Here is a 27,043-nt window from a genome sequence, read left to right as displayed (position 1 = left end):
TGTTATATTTGTTACAAAACTTTATAATATAATTTTATAAAATTTTTTTCCAATATCTTTCAAAAAGCAGATGTTAGGGAGATAGGTCTGTAGTTCTCAATGTCTATTGCAGCTTCTCTTTTGAATATGGGTATCACTGTGCTGTGTTTTAGAACTTTGGGGAATGTACCAATTTTTATTGAATTGTTGACTGCATACAGCAGGGGTTCTAAAATAGATTCTGAGCAGGATTTAATAAGTTCAGCTGACCATTCATCATGTCCGTTAGATTTTTTGTTTTTTAACCCGGGAGAGGTTGCGCCCATTTCACAACTTAATGTGGTCGCGGTGGGTCACTGTGAACCGCAATTATTTTTAAACTTTTATATTTTTAACATGTAAATATTTTTCTATGTTTTGTTCTTCGGATATTATTTTTAACCTATTTGACAAATCAATATATATATATATATATATATATATATATATATATAAATTTATGTTTCCTGAATTTTTTATTTCTAATGTTATTTGGAATTACATATTGAATAAATGCAACATTTCTGTGATTGTTTCAAGTAATCACTAGAGAGCTTTAGAAAAAACAAAGAATTACAATTTTTTGAATAGTAATACAATCAGTAAAGATGTACAGTACATTTTCATGTGAAATACCTTATAATTTGCTTCTTTCCAAACAGTCATCACAGGTGATTTTTTCATGTTTCCCACAGATTGGTACCTGACAAAGCAGACACCATTGGGAAGTCTTATTGCCAGTTCTCGGACATTTTCCACATCTTTTTCTTTTACTTGAAGTTCCTTGTTCCTGGTCATCACTAGGAGATGGTTGAACATGATCTTTCAAAAGTTCGAGGATGTCAGTTCTCAGTTTTCTGCTGAGATTTGGAATTTCCAGACGAGACCTTATCTCTGTTTTCTTCTTCCCTGTCAACGTCACTTCCAATATCGCTCTCGTCACTCTAATTCTTGGCCTTCTTTGTCTTCTGACACCCCATCGTTCAGCATACGACGAATTCGATCTATAGCTTTTGGATCCATCACACAGAAATTCAAACAATGCACGATGCAACAATGCCACGCTACTGCAACAAACTGAGCCTTGACTATTTGCGCAAACGTTAACAGTCGCTGCGTGTCACTGTAACCCGCACACACCCTTTCCTGCCGACACCTGAACGCAAACTAAAGATCGTCTGCAGGGGGGTAAAGGACAACAGAAGGTAGGAAGCTACTACAAGCACCAATCGCTTATTGCGGACCCTAACGGAATTGTCAAGAAGGAAAACTTAGGTGCGGGTCATGGTGACCTGCGTGGCCTCTCCCGGGTTAAACCTTGTATGACTTTTTTTTTAGCCCATTAGAACTTACTTTGGGATGTATATACTGTTTGGCCGATATTTGTCCATTGGGATCTCTAGTGTTTTGTCATTATTTTCGTTCTCTCTGTGTTGGTTAAGTTTATAAAATATTTGTTGAATAAGTTACATATGATATTTGGGTCAATTACTTCAGTGTCATCCTTGATGACTTTTATGTTTGCTTTATCATTGTTTGTGTTTGATACACGGTGATTGTTTACTATTTTCCAAATGGGTTTTTGTTTATTAACAGACTTTTTTATTTGTTTACTGAAAATATTTGATTTTTGTTTCTTTATGGCTTTCTTGATTAGTTTTTTTTACATTTTTGTACTTTTCCTGGTGCTTTTGTAATTCTAATTTTTTCATATTCTATTTTCATATTAGTTTTCAAAAGTATAATTTCTTCTGTTAGTGGCACTTTCTTCTTATTAGGGTATATTCTTTTTTGTTGCTTTGGGACAAGCTACATTTAAATAATATGTTAAGTGGCTTATTACCCAGATATCATTTGTGTCAGTTAGTTGGTAAAGGTCTATCCAATTTTCCTGATGTAAGAGGTATTTAAGATAATCTATATTTTGCTCACATGTATCCCTACATTCTATTGTGTAACTTTTTGAGTATTCTAACCTTTTTCCTTGTATTGTAATTTTTTGAGATGTGTGGTCAGAGATAAGGGTATGTAGGACTTCAGCTTTAATAGGATTTGATTGTATGTTTGTTATTACATGGTCAAACAGGGTTTCTATACTTTCTGTTATTCGAGTTGGTTCTTGAATTATTTGAGTTAGGTTGTTTGACTTCAAGGTATCCAAGTATTGAGCACTGTTTTTGTCTTGTTTTAGAAGATTTATGTTTATATCTCCAACTATTAATAGTTTGTTATGTTTCTTTGTCAGATGGTTTAGCATGTTGTCCAAAGCATTTACAAAGAGATTTATGTCACTGTTTTTTGATCTACATACTGCTATAATCTTAAATGTATCTAATCCTACGCCACTAACTTCTAGTATATTTTCCATACAGTATTTGTCAAGGTTTAACACTTTTTTGATATTTTGTACACTATTTTTTATGAAGATCGCAGTGCCACCACTTTTGGAATTGACCTGTGGTAAACTGAATGTAGATTGTAACCTGTAATTGTGCATAATTTATAATTTTCAGACCTGAGACCATGTTCAGTAACTACGAATATATCTGGTGTGCACTCACTTAGCATTATTTCCAATTGGTCAATTTTGTTGTAAATGCTCTGTACATTGTTATGGAGAACTGTAATCATTCCCTCTTGGATTCGCAGTTTTCAGTTTTCAGTTCACTTCTTCCGTTGAGATGACCATACATTTGGAGCATTCACTTTTTCACTACACTTTTCACTGCTATCTTTGGTGTCATAACTGATTATAGCACAATCCCTGTTTTCAGATTGTACTTCTACCATGGAAGAATGTGTTTCTTCCTCAATTTCCCTTTGGTTTATACCATTCTCCTCACTTTCTTCACTTGATTTCCATTTCAGAGGTATGCTATGTTGAACTGGGAAGGTATTTCCATTGCACAAGTTTACTAAACACTGAGTAATGTAGAGCTTTCCCCTCTTGTTAAAATGTAGACCATGTTCTGTGTGTAGACTTCTATTTGCGATGTTGAGTTTCAGCAATTTCACATTCCTGAATCTCTTGCACATTGATTCCAGTTGATTGTTTACTTCTTTTACTGCACTATTTACACAAGAGGTACTTATTAGGTCATGACGAAATGGGATATTGCATACGATGACATTTGTATGTGTTAGTTGTTTCAGGGTGTGTTTAATTGTGCTTACGACATTCTGACCTTGATTTTTGGACACATCATTTGTACCACTCAATAACACAACATAGTCTTCAGATCCTAAGGATTTACAGTCCTTTGCTATTCTGTGGTTAGCTGTTGTGTTTCACCACCTGGTTTCACCATTGCACTACACACTACATTGGTTGAAATACTTTTTACATGAGCAGCTAAATCATGTCCATGACTATCCGCAAATATAAGAATTTTTCTTTTTCGTGAAAGGTTGTTTCTATTTTGAATTGGGAGAGTGTTTACCATCACTTTGGGGGTTATTTTCCCTGTATTCAGTTTCAATGCATTCTTAGTTTTTTTTGTTAGAAATTGTGTTTAAGTAGGGCGTTGCATTACCAACTAACTGACACGAATGATATCTGGGAATTGCTAATAAGCCACTTAACATATCATTTTAATGTAGCTTGTCCCAAAACAACAAAAAAAATATACCCTAATAAGAAGAAAGTGCCACTAACAGAAGAAATTATACTTTTGAAAAGTAATATGAAAATAGAATATGAAAAATTTAGAATTACAAAATACACTAAGCACCAGAAATAGTACAAAAATGTAAAAAAACTATTCAAGAAAGCCATAAAGAATCAAAAATCAAATATTTTCAGTAAACAAATAAAAAAGTCTGTTAATAAACAAAAACCCATTTGGAAAATAGTAAACAATCACCGTGTATCAAACACAAACAATGATAAAGCAAACATAAAAGTCATCAAGGATGACACTGAAGTAATTGACCCGAATATCATATGTAACATATTCAACGAATATTTTATAAACTTAACCAACACAAACAGAGAGAATGAAAATAATGACAAAACACTAGAGATCCCAATTGAGGAATATCGGCCAAACAGTATATATATCCCAGAAGTAAGTGCTAATGAGTTAAAAAAAGTTATACAAGGTTTAAAAAACAAAAAAATCACACGGACCTGATGAATGGTCAGCTGAACTTATTAAATCCTGCTCAGAACCTATTTTAGAACCCCTGCTGTATGCAGTCAACAATTCAATAAAAGTTGGTACATTCCCCAAAGTTCTAAAACACAGCACAGTGATACCCATATTCAAAAGAGAAGCTGCAATAGACATTGAGAACTACAGACCTATCTCCCTAACATCTGCTTTTTGAAAGATATTGGAAAAAAATTTTATAAAATTATATTATAAAGTTTTGTAACAAATATAACATAATAAACAGAAACCAGCATGGATTCCAGAAAGGGAAATCAATAAACACAGCGATAGCACAGTTAATCGATTATGTAACCGAAACATTAGAGAAACACGAAGCTGCAAACACTATATATCTAGATCTTTCCAAGGCATTTGATAGGTAAAACATGACCTGCTTATGGACAAACTAAGCAATATAGGAATAAGAGGGATAGCTTATGAACTTATACAATCTTATCTACAGGACAGAATGCAAATTACTCAAATAAGCTACAACATGCATGGTATAGTCACTAACTTTAAATCACAAAGTAGGAAAGTGTTAATGGGGGTACCCCAAGGACCAATCCTGGGGCCCCTGCTCTTTATTTTGTACATAAACAATGTACCAGAATACCCAAACACAAAAATTGTGACCTATGCAGATGACACAACTGTTCTTGCCAGAGGTATCGACCCTAGGAAGTTTGAAATAAACACTTTTATCACCATAAACCAACTGGCACAATACTTAACTTCACATGGATTAATAATAAAAAACAATAAAACAAAATTTATGATATTCAATACAATCTGAAACATGGATTTTGAGTCACAAACACTATGCATAGACAATGTGCTCATAGAAACTGTATCTTCAGTAAAGTTTTTGGGCATAACACTAGATCAAATATTAACGTGGGAAAACAAATTAACAACATCTGCAGTAAATTATCATCTAATCTATACCTGCTAAAACAAATGGCTGAATATAATTTAACAGAAATTAACAAATGCATATATTATGGACTAATTTACCCCTATGTTCAATATGGCATAATAGCTTGGGGTGGATCATTTTATAATAATACTGTCAGAATACTGAGACTTCAAAAGAGAGCACTTAGAATAATGTACAAACTAGGCTGTAGGGAATCTTGCAAAGAGTTATTAAGGGAGAAACAAATAATGACAATATACTCCGTACACATCTATAAGGCTATAACATTTGTTATAAATACTGGAATCATGACTAAAAATAACCAATTACATAACCACAATAGAAAGGGGAAAGATAATTATTACCAGAACCAACACAGACTCAATATCTCAAAACAATCACCAATGAATGCCGGAAAAATATTCTACAACCAACTGCCTCATGACATAAAACTGATATCTCCAAAACATAAACAAATACAAACAATAAAAAAATATTTGACAGATAGAGCTCTCTACAGTATTGGAAAAGTCATGGAACAAGACAATACAAGGCCAATGTACTAAAAAATATGTATTTTAATTGTATTCTTATTTCAATCATGCAACAATGATAATGTTTTTTTTATTTTTATTGTAGTGTAATGAAGTGTATTTGTTAATTTTTACTTTGGTGTAGTGATGTAATGTACTACACAATGTTTCTTCTTTTTTCCTATGATGTACTTAACTAATTATTATTTCATTATGTATCTTGACGTTTTCCATGCCCTTTTAAACAAGGGTCAACGGAAGAAAAATAAATTCAAATTCAAATTCAAATTTGTTTGGGGGCTTACTTCTGCATTGATTAGCACTTCATACGGGTTTTGATGAGAGAAAGTAGTTGTTACACCACGATTGCCTACATAGTTTGTGGAGGTAGATTTTCTCTGTATGATTCTTTTTACCACTTATGACCATGTACTATTACTATTTTCTTTTTTTTTTCTCTTTCTCCTTTCAACAGTTCTAATTTATCTTCTTCGAGGATTCTTATAATTTCACTTTTCATTTGCAGTTCAAGTTGTAGTTTTCCTAATTCCCACTTAACTTTTTCACAATCGTGACAGACCACCATTTTAATGATTTTTCCTTGTTTTACACCTTACTGTTACCTGTTTTTCAACTACACTATCTTCCGAGTTCAAATGATGTGAATGTTATCTAAGACACCATGTTGTAACTAGATTTTTACATTCGTCTTCCTTTCCACTTCAGACCTATCACTGTAATACATGTAATTTCATGATAGTTTATATATTTTTTGATGATGTTGCTTAATGTTTACAAATTGTGCAGATTTTATTTTGTTCTACTTTCAGTTGGAAATTCAGAAACACTGGCTCAATCCAACAGTGAATCAAAGGTTCAATCTGCCAATGGAGGGGTTTCAGAATTTATGTTCTATTTTGGAATCTTCATTATTTTTATAATAATAATATCCCCATTTGTTGGAAGAAGCATTTGGAAGAAGATATGCAAGTTCATTTTCTGTGGATTCTGTGTGAGTTTCCTTATATTTTTTACAATAACGCTTTTACTATTGATGTAAGATTTTTTTTAAAAAAAATTACTATTATTAAATCTAATGACATGTAAAAATCTATATTTCCACAGAGTATTTCAGAAGATCAATATTGTGGAACATGAGCATTCTTATTTATACCTGTTATCTCGACATAATTGACTTCAATAATGCTGATAGAGTAGACATTTACAACAAGGTTAGGAATAACATAATTAAAAGTTACGAGTTGCTTTTTTGGTGCTCTTCTTAGTAAAATATTAACAGTAATTATATGTAATTGTAATTTCTTTAATTGATACCTCATTACTTTGTGCTGCGTTTATGAATGTGATAAATTCACAACTGGGTCCTGGACAAAATGTGCTTTGTTTTCAAGCAAACAGACAAAGCTTATTTGGAAATAGTTGAGGACACTTTCTGGTACATCTCTTGGGTGCACTTGTCAACTCAAGCATAATATAAAAGGAAAGCCAACCCCTTCTGGAGTTCATCATTTGTGAAATTTTACAGACTCTTCATTGCTCACCGGGAAGTGGTCATACCAATATTCATGTTCAGGGTGCTTTGTAAGAAGGTGTGATGGGACAAGGTTTGCTCCCTTCTCACCTTACAAAGTACTTCTTCCCAAAGAGAAATGTTAATCAATGAAATATTGAAGTGAATGCCCATTGTAGATTGATAGAATGAGGTACTTGAATCCAATATTTCCTACTTATGGCCTACTTAACATTCACTATACTTTGATTATATGTTAGAACCAGTGGCGTAGCATTATAATACACCCGTACGCCCGGCGTTCCCTGATTTAAAATTTCAAAAATGCGTAAATGTTGTGAATATAAAGTAAATCTTGACTAATTTCATATATGTTTGACCTTCATGGCATTATAATAGCTATTTTTCACGATCCGCTTGCAACGCTCCACTCTCAACACTCGTTCTAGCATCTCTTTTCAATGCCTTTCCTGGCCGGACACCGAGCAGGTTCGGCGTAAAGAACTCTATATTCCTTGCTGCCTTTCTGGAGGGAAAGCTTCGATGTCTACAGTACGCGTGCAAATGCTCTCTCATACGCCAGCGTATGGAGCAGAGGGCTACGTGATTTGTTCATGTGACCCTTCCTGCCTTCTGCAGCAGACGACAGCGGTAGAATTCCTACCTGGTTCTTCGCGCTCATGCAACTTGTGCTATGTGATACTGCAATATGCAATATTGACTGACGTAACTTTACCAATCTCAAATATACCGCTTCTTAATGGCCACTGCATTGTATAATTTATCGCACGAAAACAGCGATGTGCATTAGAAACTAAAAGATCAACACAGTTTTTGTCAAATAAGTTGGTGAAGTCCTCGTGGCTGCTCTACCACTTAACCCGCAAAACTATTATTATTTTTATTGTTATTATTTTTTCGTTATTATCTAACTGCTTAATATTGTGTCAATGGAAATGTTTAGCATTCATTTGAAAACTCTTAACATCGAATTGTCTCTGGACAAAATTATTTTAAAATGTTTATCAGCATTCTCAAGATGTAATAAACAGTGTCTGAATTACTAATCGGCACTGTTACGTCAGTAGAGTGAACGATATTAGGATCATCCACCCACCTCCGTGTCAGAGTGCTTTGCACAGTGCACCAAGACGACAGAGCTACCTGATTCGAATCCCGGCGTGAGCACGGGTGTTCTTTGTCAGTGTCCCTTCATCAATATCATCACTCATATTCATATTCGCAATTAACCAAAAGTGGTAGAAAAGCGAAGTAAAATAAACAAAATCAATCAGTAGTTAGATCATCCACAACAATGACGTCTACTGTTGTGCAGAGGCGCTTGTGATTCAGGTAGGTTTCTTAATGACTTGCGTCATGTAGAAAGATATAAGAAAAGGTATAAAATACCAGAGTTCAAAACATTTGTGGCATAGTGAGGCATCTAATTTTCTAGCTAAAACATGCACGGATGATGTTTTATTGAAAACCCAGCTGACTTGAGGCAAATAAACAATACATGTGGCGACTAATACCATAAGTAAATTATTTAGCAAGAAAGGGCCGACCCTTCCTTCAGACTTGGCGTTCCCACCCGAAATGTCCATGCTACGCCACTGGTTAGAATATACTACAATGGATGTTCTACCTGAGGTTTGCAATTGTTTCTAATGGTGTATTAAGTTAGAAAGGTAAAACTAACCGCAAGATTCAAAAGAGGAAACATTTCTGGATGTTTACTGAAAATTGGAGTCAGTTCCAAATAACAACATGGGTGCAGTGAAGATTTTGCTAAAAAGTAATGTTTAGGCCATATTGGGTACATATGTAATATAGTAATATATTTTTTCTTTCACATCATAAAATTCAACAGAAATTGTAAGGAAAGTACCACAATGCTATTTCAATAGGTACATAAGTATATTGATATACTTAGGTTTTAGTTACATAATGACATTATGAGATTAAACAAGAAGAACATCCTTTACAAACCAGAACACAAAAACTGTCCTGTCATAATCAAACACCAGAAGACCATGGATTACACATCACAGACTGGGCGAATTAATGGTCCTTCATCATCCTTAGCGACTCCCACACACTCTATGTGAACAAAGTAACAAATGTCATATTCGTGGAATATTCCTATGAGTACATAGTGTTCTTTTTTCGTTTGTTATAGACTGGACTGTAGATTAAAGTCTAAACTAAGCACATTGCTGTAAAGTACAAATTATGAGCTATCATAATATGGACTAGAGACAGGCTCGTACCCCGGATTTTTTTGAGGGGGCCCAGACCCATAGGCAAATTTTCATAAATTTTCTCTCATAATATACTCTCTCTCTCTCTCTCTCTCTCTCTCTCTCTCTCTCTATATATATATATATAACCGGAAGTTGGGGTCCTGCAGAGTTGCCAGGTCCCCATTGAAGAAGAAGCGGTGCGTAGAACGAAAAAAACACTGTTTCGTCACCAGGCTCGTCGTAAACTGTGAGTGTGTAGGATGAGTTGGGAGGGTGGGTGAGGGTTGGGCATTACTGGGTGGCCTTGTTCAGGCCAGGTGGAGTGGTTGCACTCATGGCCGATATATAGGCCCTCCCCCATCTTTTGCGAACAGAGGTGTTGGCTGGTTGGGGTAGGAGGTGGATGCAGTCGTTGAAACTGATGTTGTGGTGGTTGGTGTGGACGGCGACAGTGAAGTCCAGGTTGTGGGTGGAGGAGCGGTGGTTATTGATGCGGAGGTTGAGGGCCGTTGATGTTTCCCCCAGGTAAAAATCACCACAGATGTTGCAGGTGAGGATGTAGATAAGGTTTGATGCATGGCAGGTCCCTTTGGGATGGAGGGTAAATTTGCCAGTGGCCGTGTGCACCTGGAGGGTGTGAGAAGTGATGAGGATGGGACAGGTCTTGCACCTGGGTTGGTTGCATTTATGGGCAGGGGGGTGTTGGATGTGTGGTGAAGGAGTGTTGTGGACCAGGATGTTTTGGAGGTTAGGGGGGCGTTTGAAAACCACCCTGGGTTTGTCGGGAAATATGTTTTTGGTTTCGGGATCACTGTGGAGGATTGGGAGAAGAGAGTGCAGTGTGTGCCTGATTTTGTTGAGGTGGGGATGATATTGGGTGATGAGTGCAGGTGGGTTGGTGGCAGCAGATTTCTTGGTGGTAGTGGTATGTGCGGCAGCTCGTGATATTTGCTTGGTGACCAGGATGGAGGGATATCCACGGTTAACCAGGGCCTGGTGTAGGCGGAGGTTATAATTCTGGCGGGAGGTGGGTGAAGTGTTCAGGGGCTGTCCCCTGAGGGCCAGAGAGAATGGAATTGCTTTTTTGGTGTGGAACGGGTGGGAGCTGGAGAAGTGTAGGTACCTGACTACCTCCATCCACATAAAACCCACCAACCACATGCCACCAACCACATGCCAGAGAGAATGGAATTGCTTTTTTGGTGTGGAACGGGTGGGAGCTGGAGAAGTGTAGGTACCTGACTACCTCCATCCACATAAAACCCACCAACCACATGCAATAACTACACTTCTCCAGCTCCCACCCGTTCCACACCAAAAAAGCAATTCCATTCTCTCTGGCCCTCAGGGGACAGCGCCTGAACACTTCACCCACCTCCCGCCAGAATTATTACCTCCGCCTACACCAGGCCCTGGTTAACCGTGGATATCCCTCCATCCTGGTCACCAAGCAAATATCACGAGCTGCCGCACATACCACTACCACCAAGAAATCTGCTGCCACCAACCCACCTGCACTCATCACCCAATATCATCCCCACCTCAACAAAATCAGGCACACACTGCACTCTCTTCTCCCAATTTTCCACAGTGATCCCGAAACCAAAAACATATTTCCCGACAAACCCAGGGTGGTTTTCAAACGCCCCCCTAACCTCCAAAACATCCTGGTCCACAACACTCCTTCACCACACATCCAACACCCCCCCTGCCCATAAATGCAACCAACCCAGGTGCAAGACCTGTCCCATCCTCATCACTTCTCACACCCTCCAGGTGCACACGGCCACTGGCAAATTTACCCTCCATCCCAAAGGGACCTGCCATGCATCAAACCTTATCTACATCCTCACCTGCAACATCTGTGGTGATTTTTACCTGGGGGAAACATCAACGGCCCTCAACCTCCGCATCAATAACCACCGCTCCTCCACCCACAACCTGGACTTCACTGTCGCCGTCCACACCAACCACCACAACATCAGTTTCAACGACTGCATCCACCTCCTACCCCAACCAGCCAACACCTCTGTTCGCAAAAGATGGGGGAGGGCCTATATATCGGCCATGAGTGCAACCACTCCACCTGGCCTGAACAAGGCCACCCAGTAATGCCCAACCCTCACCCACCCTCCCAACTCATCCTACACACTCACAGTTTACGACGAGCCTGGTGACGAAACAGTGTTTTTTTCGTTCTACGCACCGCTTCTTCTTCAATGGGGACCTGGCAACTCTGCAGGACCCCAACTTCCGGTTCCGTCTTCTGTTTCTTCTCACACCGATGATGCTATAAATTAGCGAAAATTTTGAATTTTCCTACTGTCCGGTGAGTGTTTCCTTTTACCTTATTTGATTTATATATATATATATATATATATATATATATATATATATATATATATATATATATATATATATATATATTTGTGTGTGGGGGGTGTATGGTAGAGGGTAGTTAGACAGGCACGTACCTAAGCAGGTGGGGTGCATTACCCCCTCGATCCAAGTTTTTTTTTTTTGAATGTATAAAAACCTACAAAAATTACGTTGATAGTTTTTCAAATTTTGCATGAATTTCGATTTTCTCCTTGCACAAATGAATAGGTTGTCTCTGGACAGAGGCAGGCGCCAGAAGTCTGCAGTCTGTAATATTGGGCTATTTTAGTTCTATAACAATTGATGCAAGGCTATCAGACGTTCCAATTTATTAGGGATAGTCCATTCTTTTTAATCCATGTTCCGACCTTTTCGCCTCTGCTTGGACACTACTTGCTATAAGAGAAGAAAGACTCTTGCGCCACTACAGATTTTGTACTGGTTATATAGGACTTTCTGTAGAATACTGTGTACATTATTAAAATTGTCTGAACTTTTTATGAGTCAAAAACAGTTATTTGACACTCGACAAATAGGAACCTCTTCACGTGGTGGAGGCACATAGTGGTTTGGATCCCACTTTAAACTGTAGGTCCATTCCCGATTAGCCTTGCTCTGCACAAAGAGGACTCAAAACACCTAATCAACAAGGAACTCCTTCATTTTTGAATGGTTTCCTCTATTACAGTGTCACAAATGTTTCACATAATTAGAATAGAGAATTTTCTATACTCTTTACATTATGGAAGAAAGATTCAATGACTGCAATACAAAAAACAACAATATAATGGACATTTAGCTCTCCACCCACACCGCAAGGTCTGTGATCCTCTTCGACACCACTGAGCAGATGGATAAAAGAAAAATATTTCTCCAACATCAGGGTTTTTCTGCAACTGATGTCCATTCTGCCACTCAATGGCTTAGGGTTAATTAATATTATGTAAATATGTAAATTCACTTTACAGCAGAATCTTTGCTAAATTTTTGGGCCAAAAAAAATGCCTGAAGTAATTTTAACATATATTGTTATTTGTCCAAAACACTCAAGAAATTAAGTGCATTATTATTTACGAAATTCTGTCAATCTGAATTTGTTCTACTGTAACTTTTTTTCCTTTCTACTTGTAATTGTCTTGAACATAAATACACAGTGGTGTGACCATACAACAGGCAACTTTCACAGTGTGCAGAAGACATCAAGGGCAAAAAATTCGATGCTACGAGCCGTTGATAATGGCATTTTCTATCCCACATGTATGCATCCCCATTTAATAGCTCTTCGTTGCCACTGGCATTTATTTTTACTGTCAAATAAGATTCTAAAGCAAGAAATACACCATAGAAATAATATAACACCAGCAGACACACTGCTAGGGTGAAGTCACTTAGCCGTTCCCTTCAGATAATTTACTTACAGCGTTCGCACTAACTCCAAAGTCCTGGACAACTGGAGGAATCATTGAAAACAAATGATTTTTTAAACAAGCTTTCAAAGCCTGGAAAAGTCAAGGGAATAAAATTACTTTGCTTGGCAGAATTTGTAACAGGAAACACATTTTGTTTTATCTTCCCAACAATCTTCCTTTTTGGGTAATATTGTTTATGAAAAGGTTCTTTCATTTTATTTTTTATTTATTTTAAAAAATAATTCAAGGAGCCTATGAAAAGCAACATATGTGTGTGAGGTTGATAGATGAGGGTTCACAACCATCTTGCAAAGTCCCTGACTTTTCCAGGTATTTTACATAACTGTGTAATGATTTAACATGCTAAGAAATGAGAGTTACACTTCAACTTTGTAAGTTAATCAAATTAATCACGTTTGTTGAACATTTTTGAAAATAAATTAAAGAACCATTTTATAAGCAATATTACCCAAAATGAAAGATTGTTGGGAATATGAAACGAAACGTGTTTCTTCTAAGCAAAAATAATTTAATTCCCTTGACTTTTCCAGGTCTTGGAAGCTTTTCATTTTTAAAAAGAAATTATTTTTTTCCAATGACCTCAGTCCTAGCCCTATTTTCCTGACTCCTCCAGTTGTCCAAGACTTTGAAGTCAGTGAAAACCCTGTAAATAAATTATCTGAAGGCAACGGCTAAGTGACTTCACCCTGGCAGTGTGTCTGCTGGCATAATATTGTTTCTATGGTGTATTTTCATTTTTGAAAACTTATTCGACAGTAAAAATAAATGCCAGTGGCAACCAAGAAGCTATTGAATGGGGTTACATACATGTGGGATAGAAAATTCCATTTTCAATGGCTCTGGGATCTAATTTTTTGGCCTTGATGTCCTCTGCACACTGTGAAAGTTGTCTGTTGTACGGTCACACCACTGTGTATTTCTGTTCAAGATGATTACAAGTAGAAAAGAAGAAATGTTACAGTAAAACAAATTCCGATTGACAGAATTTCGTAAGTAATAAAGCACTTAATTTCTTGAGTGTTTTGGCTGAGTGGTTAGCACATTGCGTTGTGATGCCAAGGGTCCTGGGTTCGAATCCCGCTTGGGCTTGGTTGTTTGTGAATGTCCATTCATCAATTTCATCATTTCATCACACATCTCCATCTTCACAAATTAGCCAAGATGCAGAAAACACGAAGTAAAATAAACTAAATCAATCAATCAATCTTGAGTGTTTTGGACAAATAACAATATATGTTAAAGGTACTTCAGGCAATTATTTGCCCCAAGAAGCTAGCAACGATTCTGTTGCAAAGTGGATTTTCCTATTTACATAATATCAATTTACCATAAGCCATTGAGTTTCAGATTAGCATCAGTTGCAGAAAACCCCTGATGTTGGAGAAAGAAAACAAAGTATTTTTTTTCCTTCTGCTCAGTGGTGGCGAAAAGAGATCACAGACCTTGCAGTGCGGGTGGAGAGCTATCTGCTCCTTATATAGTTGGTTTTGTATTGCAGCCATTGATGGGCCTCCCCGATGGCACAGTGGTAGCATCGCCGCCTTGTAATCAAGGGGTCCCAGGTTTGATACCTGATGGGGACACATAGTGGTTCGGATCCTGCTTTAAACTGTAGGTCCAGTCCCAATTAGACTTACAGTGCATAAAGTGGACTTAAAACACCAAATCAATCAATTGCAGTCATTGATGAACCTTTCTTCCATAATGTAAAGAGTATAGAAAATTCCCCTCTATTCTAATTATGTGAAACATTAGTGACACTGTAATAGAAGAAACCATTCAACAATCAAGGGGTTCCTATTTGTCGAGTGTGAAACAACTGATTCTGACTCATAAAAAGTTCAGACAATTTTAATAATGTACACAGTATTCTACAGAAAGTCCTATATAACCAGTACAATATATGTAGTGGTACAAGAGTCTTTCTTCCCTTATGGCAACTTGTAGTTTCAGAGCCGAGACGAAAAAGGATTAAAAGGAATGGACTGTTCCGACTAAATAGGAGCATCTGATAGCCTTGCATCAATTGTTATTGAACCAAAATAGCCCAATATTGCAGACTTCTAGTACTTGCCTCTGTCCAGAAACAACCTATTCATTTGCACAAGGACAAAATCAAAATTCATGCAAAATTTGAAAAACCATCAACATAATTTTTGTAGGTTTTTATAGGTTCAAATGAAAATTTTTCATGGCTCGAGGGGGGGGGGGCAAGGCCCCCCTGGCCCCCCTTGGGTATGGGCCTGACTAGAGATATAAACACCTATCACTTGGAAGGGGCAGTAAGTAATAACCACCATATGCAATATTAGATCATGTAGAACACAATCACGAGGTCTTTGACCTCAAATTACTGCACTATATGTACAGCCAACAGTTTCAATCATGTTATTCGGACAGTCTAAATGACATACGAACGCCATCTGTTGAATTAACCTTGCAACTACTTGGAAACATCATATATGCTATTTTGGGTGTTAGACCTAATTGGATTCAGGCATCTTACATTGGGATATAATTGTAAGTTTTCAGGCCCAGATATTCTGGTCTCATGTAGCTGTAATGTGGAATGTATATATACAGGTAATACCACTTATAGGTTGTGTCATTGTTCTGAGTATGTGCAGGCACGTCATTTTGATGACTGTCCATGTTTTGTGATAACATTTAATTTATAAGTGATATATGTTATTCAATACATGTTTATAAACTATTTTTAACATGATGAATTTAAAAAGATATTCGAAAAATGACAGTAATCAATAAAATTCACATGTGAGCGTGACACTCACCATATACCAACAGCGTTACTCTGGAAGACGTATACCAATGAAGGGTTACTTTCTCACTGTGAACAGCTTATGTAGAAGTATGCATCATATTGTATCAATTCAACTCTGATGATGTAGCAACTGATATACTCATCTTGGCAGGAAATGGTCAATCTCTCCATATCCTACATATCTGCTCATGGCTTCAAGTTTCAACATGCATGCATGTAAAGTTATTGGTGAAACTTGTGCTAGAGAGATTTCATGTATAGATCAACCACAAGGAAAAAACCTTGGGACGAAAAGTCCCTGCACAGCTTTCTCTTCTTCCCTTCACCTCGGGCCATAAGGAAGCATGGTCCACTCTCCCCCTCCCCTACTCGTTAGAGTATGGTGCACAGGAGCTGCGGGTCTGTGCAGGTTGTTTTGCTCGTGGTTCTACTATAGTACTTGTGTAAGGAGTTATATGCCCTTATTGTGTGACAAAGTAATGTGCTATTTCCAGAAAGTAATGGTAACAGTAAGGTATAGCAGGGTAAGGGTAAGAGTGCACACTAAGTTTTGGATCTAAGCTACCAAACCATTAATGAACCTAAAACTTTATACCTAAGAAACCTCAAACATTATTTTTTTCAGTTTCTCTAGGCCACAGATTAACACTTTGAATATATTTGTTTTAATGTATAGTTTTTTAACGAATAGTGAAAAGGTTCGGTAAAAGTGTGCATGCAGTGGGGCAAAAAAAAAAAATAAAAAAAATGTTAGTGACTAATTTCAAATGATATAGAAAAATGCATGGGATATTGCACCCTTAAAAGGTGAACTGGTTATGATTTCAGACCCTTGGCCTCTCCTCCTTTTCTTCTGAGATATCTACCCATTGGGAAGGGAAGGCTGATTTTCATACTCTAGTTGATGAATCCAAATCAGAATCTGAAAAATTTTGCACAGATGCAGATTCAGATGTAGTTTGCACAGTTCTTTGATTAAAATTTTGCCCCACTGTGATATGTGAACCATTACCCACAGCCATGGCCGTAGGCAGAAAAAAAAAATCAGGCGGTGGTTCACTCATAATTGGTCCCATGGGCATCACCAGAGAATTGAATAATAGAAATAATGACAATAATAATAATAATAATACATAATAATAATAATTAAAATTTCATAATAATAAACTAATTTATTCCAAAATTATTATTATTATTATTATTATTAATAGTAATATTATTATTGCTGTCATTATATCCTTGAGGAGATTTCTCTACTCAATCCATCATGTGAGTGAATATGCAGGACAACTGTTTTCATTATATATTTTTTTTACGTTTCATACAGTGTGTGCTGAAATTCACAGTCATTATATTTTCTTATTAAATTTTAGATACCTTCAAGAAAAAGCTTTAAATGTAATAGAGAAATTTTATTCATAAACAGTGGCAGCAATTGGGTTGCAAAATTGATGAGGGGGAGAGGGCAAGGTGTCTTAACTGTGGGGGCAAGGTGTGAATACAGAGAGGGAGCAAGGACAGTTTACTTTCCTTTGGTAGATAAGGTTTAATATAATGCGAGAGCAAAAGTGGCAAAAAGTGGGGAGTACTACTGTCCCTGCCCCCCTAATTGCCGCCACTGGTCACAAAGTTTATGTTGTTTGACCCTTTATATAAAACTTAATTTTTGGAATTTTGAAAACTGTGGAACCAGTTATTCTTTGGATTAAATGGTAAAACATGGTCGAGCATGCATTTTTTGCTGAATAATCTACATAACCTGGTGCCTGTATTGTAAGAGCCTCAGTTTTTCAATCTAGCACAGTTTTTGTTTGGTTATTCTGTTCGAATACTAACTAACTGAACTTCATTTCTGTTATTAACATACTGCTATTTTGTTCCTTGGAATAAACAGTATCAATTCCAGGAGAGGATTCTAAGGACCAGTTCGATCCCAATTTCCAACACTCTCCAATACTTACCAAACACCATTATATACAACCACTACACAAGTATGTGTTTTATAAGACCACATGTAGATTAAATGCATATACACTATATCTATCGCTGCGTGAAGTATAGTGAACATATAGCACTACCAAACTGGATAGCCTAGGTTAGAACTCTTATCAGAGGGCATTTAAAACCTTATCGAACAGAGAATTTAAAAGTTAGAACGGGAATTTTGGGACAATCATAAGGGCATTTTCAGTCTGATCCAAGAACAACACTGGACAGAGGACAGCAGAAGTGTAAATGAAGGGATTGTGGCTGGACTATGATTCTGAGAATTAAACCCATTTTGCTAAAATTTCAGAATTACAAATGTTTGAAAATTCTAGCTGGATTGTTTCAGCATTGTCTTCCTGTTGTATTTTATTGAAGCTGTGAATATTTTTTTGAAAATGTGTTACAGATTTACCTGTAGGTTTCTGAACCTCCATTAATCCAACATGCCAGAACTTTCGGGGTAGTTTGAACCCTAAAACCCCACTCTCCAAATATGGCCATGCCCACGGCACTGCTTTTTCATTACCAGCAGGTTCTCTCATTTATGGAAAATAATTTGAAACATCTAATGCAAAACACATTTTGAAAAATCAAAATATTACATTTGGAAGATGAAAAATGAAACTTACTCATGGTTTCAATGATGTTCTTTGTTCCAGATCCTTGCAACTACATCTGATTGTATTCTGCCATGACACCTTTTAGGATGACTGATTATATTTGCACTGTGAACTTTTAACTGCCATGTCGTCTTACTCCACTAACTTGCTATTTTTTTTAGCAATTTCCCCAAATCTGATTTATTGTTTACTTATTGATATATTGGCTATTTTGTAATGTAGCTTACATATTGAATATTTATGTGTAATGTACTTTATAATTTAAGAAAGCCATATGTAGTTATAAATATCTTTAGGTGACCCATTGTAGCCAGATACCTCATTCTTAGTGACTTTTGTCTTATGATTCTGGAAAGTGTGTAATTTCAACTACTTCAAAATCTTCCTTCAAACTCATACAATGTTGAAATTGAGAGGAAATTAATGCAGACAGAACAGACTGTAAAAGTAGAGTTTTTTATGTGACAGTATGAAAATATACTGTACAGGAAAAGTTATTTTATTTTAATGAAGTAAAATACAAGTAAAAGAACTGGCAAATAACATGTCCAAAATTATCAGATCTAAGAAATAAATTATATTTACACACACACGCACACACACACAAACAAACACACAATTTTTAAATGAAGTCAGGGACACCTATTTTTTAAAATTCAATTACCTCTCCTTCATTTTCTGACTCTATGTGTTATATTACTTTTTGGCACACCATCTCTTAAAATAATCTTTCTTATTTTACACATAAATTTCCTCCATTCCTGTTTTAAAGTAGTCAATTGATATTAGCTTTTTTCTTATTTTGCTGAATTGCTTCAGTAGTAGAGGAGGGCCTCCCTGATGGCGCAGTAGTAGCGTCGTCGCCTTGTAATCAAGGGGTCCTGGGTTCGATACCCGGTGGAGGCACAAGTGGTTCGGATCCCACTTTAAACTGTAGGTCCAGTCCTGATTAGCCTTACTGTGCATAAAGTGGACTTAAACAACAAATCAATTCAATCCAGTAGTAGAGGACACTGACATATGATGTCTACTTTCTAATTGGTAATTGGATAACAAAAAATACAATACAGTATAATACATCCATATTTTAGTTATCTTCACACATTGACCAGTCAAAAATAATTTTCAAAATCTGGTCCCAATTTAAAAATAATTCTTATGTTACCTATATCTTCACATCTGCATACTGTGTGCAATTCCCTTCAGCTTTCATATGCACACACACACACACACACATACGTAGATAGATAGATAGATAGATAGATACCAGTGTTCAGAGAGTTAGTTCCTTTTTAAAAGTAACTAACTTACAGTTACTCATTTTACAAAATGACTCAGTTACAGTTATTGGCACTTGAAAAGTAACTATAATTACTTTTGTAGTTACTTTCTGCTCAAGATTTTCATGCAATAGAACTTACACACAATCAATTATTATTAATTGTATTAAAATAAGTATGTATGTTTTATTTATATAACTGCTACATAGTACAGGGTGTCCAAAAGTAACACAATTGAGACTTCCCATGTAACCAAAAGTGGTTAGCCCAGCGTTTGGCTAATTATACCGAAAATTGTAGGCCAAATGTAAGAACATACACTTGGTCAATGGTAATTTTGACCATGGTTCCAACGTTGGCCCAATGTGTGTGTTTTTACAATGGGCCGTATTTTTTAAGTTGGGCCAACATGTGGTTTTTCTGTTGGGTCAACATACTGAAAACTAAAGTATAGATAGGTTTGTATTCTGATAGATATAATTTATCGTGAGACCAAATATAAACTCTCGTGCAAATTATTTGTGTAAAATAAAAAAAAATACACGTAAACAGCACTTTCCAAATCATATGGTATCATTGTTATCAAGGTATCTTGGAGTGGTAGCAGGAAACACTTTCTAGTGTTTTCTTAGTTTTCAATCTTTCATGGTATTTAGTCTCGAACACCATTGTTTACTTTACACATATAGATCTTGAAGCACCTTCACAAGAATAGGTGTAAGAAAGTTCTTGTTTTGCTACAGCTAAACACACAAACCATAAGCAATTCATAAGCAAAGAAATATATTTCATCCCTCACGATTGATAATGGACTCATGAGTGACTGCAAGTTACAAATAACTTCTACTTTCATTAAGAAATATTATATTTCCAGTGCTGTGACTGAAATAGTTGCAAAGAAAAGCTGTTACATGTAACTTATTTTACGCTCTCGAATTTACAGCATACTTTTGAAAGTTGTCTTAACAGGAGAAAGCAGTTCTTAAAACTGGTTTTCACTCACTTTTCAATTTTTGGAAAAGCATTGGCAAAAACCATTGGCCCAATGTAAGACCAACTTGAACTTGCCAACCAACACAACACCAACCTTTTCCACGTAGAAACTGCATTTTGTCCAACAGTTGTGCTTACTTGGTTTTAATGTATGTACCTTTTGCACAATATGAAATGCAATAGAGACATGAAACTTACACTGGGTATTAGCATTGTGTATGTGGATATTTGCTAAACGTGAAGCAAGAAAATCATGCTCGACATGAACGTTCAATATGTGGAAAAAGTTACTAAGGTGTAAAAATGTTTTTGCATAAAGTAAAAAAACGAACATGCATAAAATACAGCTGCAGAGTCCCTTGCAATAATTTTCGATGTGTGGGTATTTATTCAATTGATAAATGGATTATAAATTTTCACACATTTTATGCATTATACATGATTTGTAGGATTAATTATGAAATTTTCATTAAAACGTGGTGTTTTTTTATTTCAAATTACGAAGTGTTTTGGCAACATTGGTCATGTCAGAGGGCAGTAGCAGGTGTTCCCAACATCTTGTCATTCAATCAATGCCCAGGTGAAATAAAATATTTGAAATTTATGATGCAAGAAACTAACCTTCCTAACCTACCTATTATTTTGCTTATGTGGAGAATGATTTTCTTGCTTAATGCTAAAAAATATCCACATAGACAAAGCAAATCCTCAGTCAAAGTATCATGTCTATATTGTTTTGTACAAGTTACGTATGTTCAAAGCCTCGGTCACATGACATTTTGGACACCCTGTATATGGTTTTCCATACTTATTATATTACAACAAGTAAATGATGGAACAAAGAGTCTACATTGTTTAAAAGATTTTTATTTAAAAAATAGTTCATATGCTGACTATGGTACTTTGCATATGGTGGCATCAATTCCACTTGCACCAGTGTCACTTGTTTCTATTCCTTCAACAATAACTTCTTTCTGACTGACTGCCATGTTCAAAATGAATGTAGTAATCCACTCAAAACACTGAAGTTTTCATGAGCAATTAGAAATACTGAATTGCAATGAATTGTGGATTTTCTAAATTTGGTATACATTGAAGCCCAACTTCACCTTAGCATCCAGAGAAGACAAATAGTTTGAATCAGTTTGCAAAATTAAATTCTTCCCTCACACTCTAAAATTTCAAGTTAAAAATTTAAGTGTCCTAAATTAACTGCAAAGTTAACTGTGGAAAACATTTCTTCTCTTGCAAAAAAGTAACTTTGTTACAGTCATCTATTTACTTTTAAAAGTAGCTAGTTACAGTAAAGATTCCTCAAAAAGATAACTGTTACTTGTAACTGAGTTATGAGTAACAAATAACTTTCACATACTGATACACACACATGTGTGTGGGTGCTCTGTGTGTGTGCATACATGCAAACTTGTTAATTTAATTCCGGACAGAGTGTTTGAAAATGAAGGACCCACATCTTTGTCTATAGTATGACCCTCGAAATAGTACCCTTTCACTTCAGTACACTTATTACAACATGAACATTGCTGCCACTTGTAGACGGCACTGTTGTACTTTTTTCGTAATGTCTGTCAACAATGTATTTTAATCTTTGATCCTTGAGTGTGTGTTTCAGTTATGAGAACAAAAATATCAAAGGATAAGGGCAGGGGAAAAAGGAGGGGGAAACAATAGTAATATTACCCTCTGCCAAGAAGTCAAGCACCAGCATCCATGAACTGAGGTAATGTTGTGGTGAACCTACCTTTTTCATAAGCCAATTTCTGTGGTATTTTTCTGCTAACAGCTCCACATAGGCACTATAGGACACTCTTGTAGCACTGTTATCATGTGTCCAGGTGTGACAATTCATAGTGAGTTTATTCTCACGTTCATAGGATGGCCCCTTTCACTACAATGACATCTTCCTCAGTTCTGGTGCATAACTGTACACACACAATTCGTCCACTGTAACGATGCTTGCTAGGAATGTCAGATTATTGGCAGCACCTGCAAGAAGTGATTCCTCTATTTCACTACACAATGAGTGAGTGTGCATCACCTTCAAAGTATCTCTTCTCATATCACACTGAGCACAATTACAAGAATGGTACCACTGGTGAATCATCCTGAAATGTTGCCGTATCTCCTTTCAGTGTTCAACTGTAGCTTCAACATGTCTTTTGCCACAGTTAAAATTCTGTCCAGGTGTTACATGAACACTCCTAGTATATATTACACATTACATTTTGAATTGCTTTCACTGACTATAACTTTTTCAAGCTTATTTATTAATTTTTCTATTTTTAGCAGTGCTGTGAACACAAGTATGATCCTGTCTCTCTGCAAGAAGGAACGACATGTGATGTGGAAGAAGACAAATGTCAAGAAAATGACATAAAGGAATGCAGGTGTAGAGGAAATGACAGGGAATGCAAATGCGGAGAAGATGACAAAAATTGTTCACAATATGACCAAAAGGACTGTGCATGGGGAGAAAGTGATATGTCGGAATGCAAATGTGGAGACATGAAGGACTTGAAATCTGGAGAAAATGGCACAAAGGACTGCAAATCTGGAGAAAGTGTCATGAAGGAATGCAAAGTTGGAGAAAGTGAATTGAAGGACTGCATATTGGGAGAAGGTGACATAGAGGAATGCAAAATGGGAAAAATTGACTTGAAGGAAAGTAAATGGGGAGAAAGTGCCATGAAAGAATGTAAATTGGGGGAAAGTGACATTAAGAATTGAAAATGTGAAGGAAGTGGCATTTAGGAATACAAGTATGGAGAAAGTATCCTGAAGAACTGGAAATGGGCAGAAAGTGCATTGAAGGACTGCATATTGCGAAAAAGTGACACGAAGGAATGCAAATGTGGTGTAAATTACATGAATGAGTGGAAATAGGGAGAATGTGACATGGAGGAATTCAAATGGGAAAAAAGTGACATGAAAGAATACAAATGTAGAAAATGTGACATGATGGAATGTAAATGGAGTGAAAATGATATGAAGAAATGCAAGAAACATGTTACATGAAAGCAATTGCACATAAAATATTATCATATATCTGTGGAACTTCAAGGACTGCTCATAACATAGTATCATGGCATTGATTATGTTAAATTTATACTGTAACATTTATTGCTGAACAATTGTGGTATAAATTTACTGAAAATGAGAGATGGGTTTATGTATTTTTGATTAAGCACTGTCTGAATTGTAAATTATACCTAATAAAAACTATTGTAATTTCTGTTTTGAAATTAATTTTTAACATACTATACAAAAAAATCAACATTAATTCCAATTTTGCTGTGTCTTTCAAGTTATCCTTATATATAGCAAAAGAGGAAAATATTCTCTCATATGAAACTCAATGGAAATTTGCTTCTGTACTTGACATATGCCAGTACCCAATTATGTGAATTCGATCCTCAATGCAAGAGATTGCCTAATATGAAATGTCCTTATTCTGATCATCCACTACCAATTGGTGTCGAGGTTTTGCAGAGAGCTCACATCTTTCATTCCTTCATCCCCTCATTCCATGTCCTACGTTGTCTTCCTTTCAGTCTCTTCATATCCAATCCTCCCATTCTTGCCTCCCATAGCTGTTTAGGTATTCGATGTTCAGGCAATCTGCTGAGGTGTCGAAACCATCTGAGTTGTGCTTGCTCAACATCCTGATATATTGGTTTTGTGTTTAATGTTATTTTGATTGTTTGATTTCTGATTTTGTCCTTTCTGGTCTTTGCCAATATTCTCGCCCGACCCTGTGGCCGAGTGGTTAGCTCATCGCGCTGAGACGTCAAGGGTCCGGGTTCGAATCCCAGTCGGGCTTGGTTGTTGTGAATGTCCATTCATCAATTTCATCATTCATCACTCATCCCCATCTTCGCAAATTAGCCAAGAGGCACAAAACGCGAAGTAAAATAAACTAAATCAAATCAAAAAAATCAAACCAATGTTCTCTTCAAATATTTCATTTCTACTGTTTGCAAGCTTCCTTTTTGTTTTCGTTAATTATCCAGGACTCACTTCCATATATCAATGTTGTTACTCAAGTTAATTGGTAAACAATCATTTTTGGTATTTGGCTTATTTCCTTTTCCCCTAAAAACCCTTTGTTTATGGCATAATCATTCTAGTGTTTAATTTTTCATCCATTTCTCCGTTACCATTGATTGTAACACCTAGATACTTGAAACTTTGTATTTGTTTTAGCTCTGAATCTTCAAGGATTATTATGCAAGGTTTACCTATTCTCCCTATCATTAACACAGTTGTTTTTTCTCTGTTTATTTTCATATATTTCTTTGACATATTTCTATTTCTTATTTCTAAGTTTCTTTGTAGGTTTGCTTATTTGCAAACACTACAATATCATCTGCATATAAAAGTTCAGATGCAGTTACTGTTTTCAGTTTCCAATTTCCTACCTTGAATTTTCTCATCTCTGGTTTTATTTCTTTCAGAACGTCATCCATCGGAATGATAAACAAGTATGGAGATACAATATCACCTTGTATTACCCCTGTTTTCGTTATGAATTCCTCTGATCTGTTATTGCCAGTTCTGACATAGCATCTGTTTGTTTTGTAGAAACTTTGTATTGTTCTATGAATTCTTTGTCTACATTGTTTTTCTTTGGTGTTTTCCATAGTTCTTGCCATGGCACCCTATCGAAAACCCTTTCCAAGTCTATAAAGCATAGGTAAATTCTCTATTGTATTCTATAATTTCCTCTGTTATTTACCTTTATGCAAATGTGCAATCTTGGACACCTCTTCCTGGTTTGAATCCTTACTGTCTCTCCTATAATTTAAATTCCATTTCTTATCTTAGTCTATTTTCCAAAATTCTTGAATAGACTTTGCCAGGCACACTGAGTAGTGAAATACCTCTGTGGTTTTCATATTCCTTGTTATCTTTTTTTCTTATATATGGGTATTAGTATTGATACTTACCAATCCATCACTATATTCTTTTCCTTCCATGCCACAACATTTACTCTTCCCATGCAATTACTTCTTGTTCTACATCTAAGATATCTTGTTCTTCAGGCATTCTCTCCTCCTCCTCCTCCTCTTCATTCGGTACCTTTCTTCTTTCATTTTCAATTAGTAATTTTTAGAAGTAGTTTTCCATCTCCTCGTTATCTCTTTTGAATTTGTTAATAATTTATTATTTTCATCATTTATAAATGTTAAGGGCAATCTTTTTGTTTCCTCATGTACCAGTAGCAATGTAACCGTTAGCTATAAAAAAAAACGGTCTTCAATGCTACATTGAGATAGATGCATATATAAAAATGTTACTACAAATATAAATGCAACACTACTTACTATGATTGCAAGCTGCACTAATATATCAAAATTTATTCACCGAAATATGTTTTTCCCCATCTTTATTTCGTGCTTGAAATTTTCTCACGCGCGTTGTTTGTCACTGTTTTTGGATACCAATGTCTTTTTATTCCCGAGTGAGTACAACGTTGAAGCAAACGGGCATAAGTAGTTCAAATGGGCATGAAACGGGGTCACTAGTGTGAACATCCTTGTGGGCTGATATGGTGAACGATAAAAGTGCCAAGCAAGGCGGCAGCCATAATTCCTCGTGAACAGCGTCAAGGCAGTCTGTGGTTATGTTTGTAGCTGTGGCATTAACTCTCGCGAGGCAGTGTTGTGTCGAGTGTTTTTTCGAGTGTTTTACTCTTGTTTGAATCATGTCCAATGAGCCAAACTGTTCATATATGAATCCCCCCCGTGAAAGTGAGAGAAATCAACGTGATGCAAGAAAGAAGGCGTTTGAAGCACTCTGGCAAGCCATATACGACGTCAGCAGGGAAAGCTGTTGAAGGTAAGCAACTCCCTTCAGAGACAGTCACTTGCAAATGCCGCTACGGTTGTAAAACTTTGTCCAAGGAGTACCGAGACGAAATTTTTAAGGCGTTTTATAAAGTCAGTGACAAGGATCAAGGTACCTACCTTCTTAACCGCATGCAGGTCACCGAAATATCTCGTTGACGACATTTAAAGTATGGTGACCCGTCTGAAAGCAGACGACAGTGTACTGTGTTTTATACAGTACCCAATGGGAAGGCAGAACATATCCAAGTTTGTAGTAATACATTTAAAAACATGTATGGTTTGTCAGCAAGGCGTCTGCAAAC

General features: G+C 36.3%; 1 protein-coding gene across 1 annotated transcript in view; it reads left to right on the top strand.

The window, feature by feature from the left end:
- The window catches only part of LOC145984465 (uncharacterized), a 35,041-nt gene extending 11,140 nt beyond the window's left edge, over positions 1-23,901 (top strand). The window contains exons 2-3 of the mRNA XM_083118124.1: positions 6,455-6,636; positions 23,179-23,901. Coding sequence (XP_082974250.1) covers positions 6,455-6,636; positions 23,179-23,619 — 623 coding nt within the window. The 3' untranslated portion in view covers positions 23,620-23,901. The remainder of the gene's footprint in view (positions 1-6,454; positions 6,637-23,178) is intronic.
- The last annotated feature ends 3,142 nt before the right edge of the window (positions 23,902-27,043 follow it).

Source organism: Lepisma saccharinum, chromosome 2, assembly GCF_977018435.1.
Source record: "Lepisma saccharinum chromosome 2, izLepSacc3.1, whole genome shotgun sequence".
Lineage (NCBI taxonomy): Eukaryota > Metazoa > Arthropoda > Insecta > Zygentoma > Lepismatidae > Lepisma > Lepisma saccharinum.
This window is presented reverse-complemented; position numbering and strand designations above follow the sequence as displayed.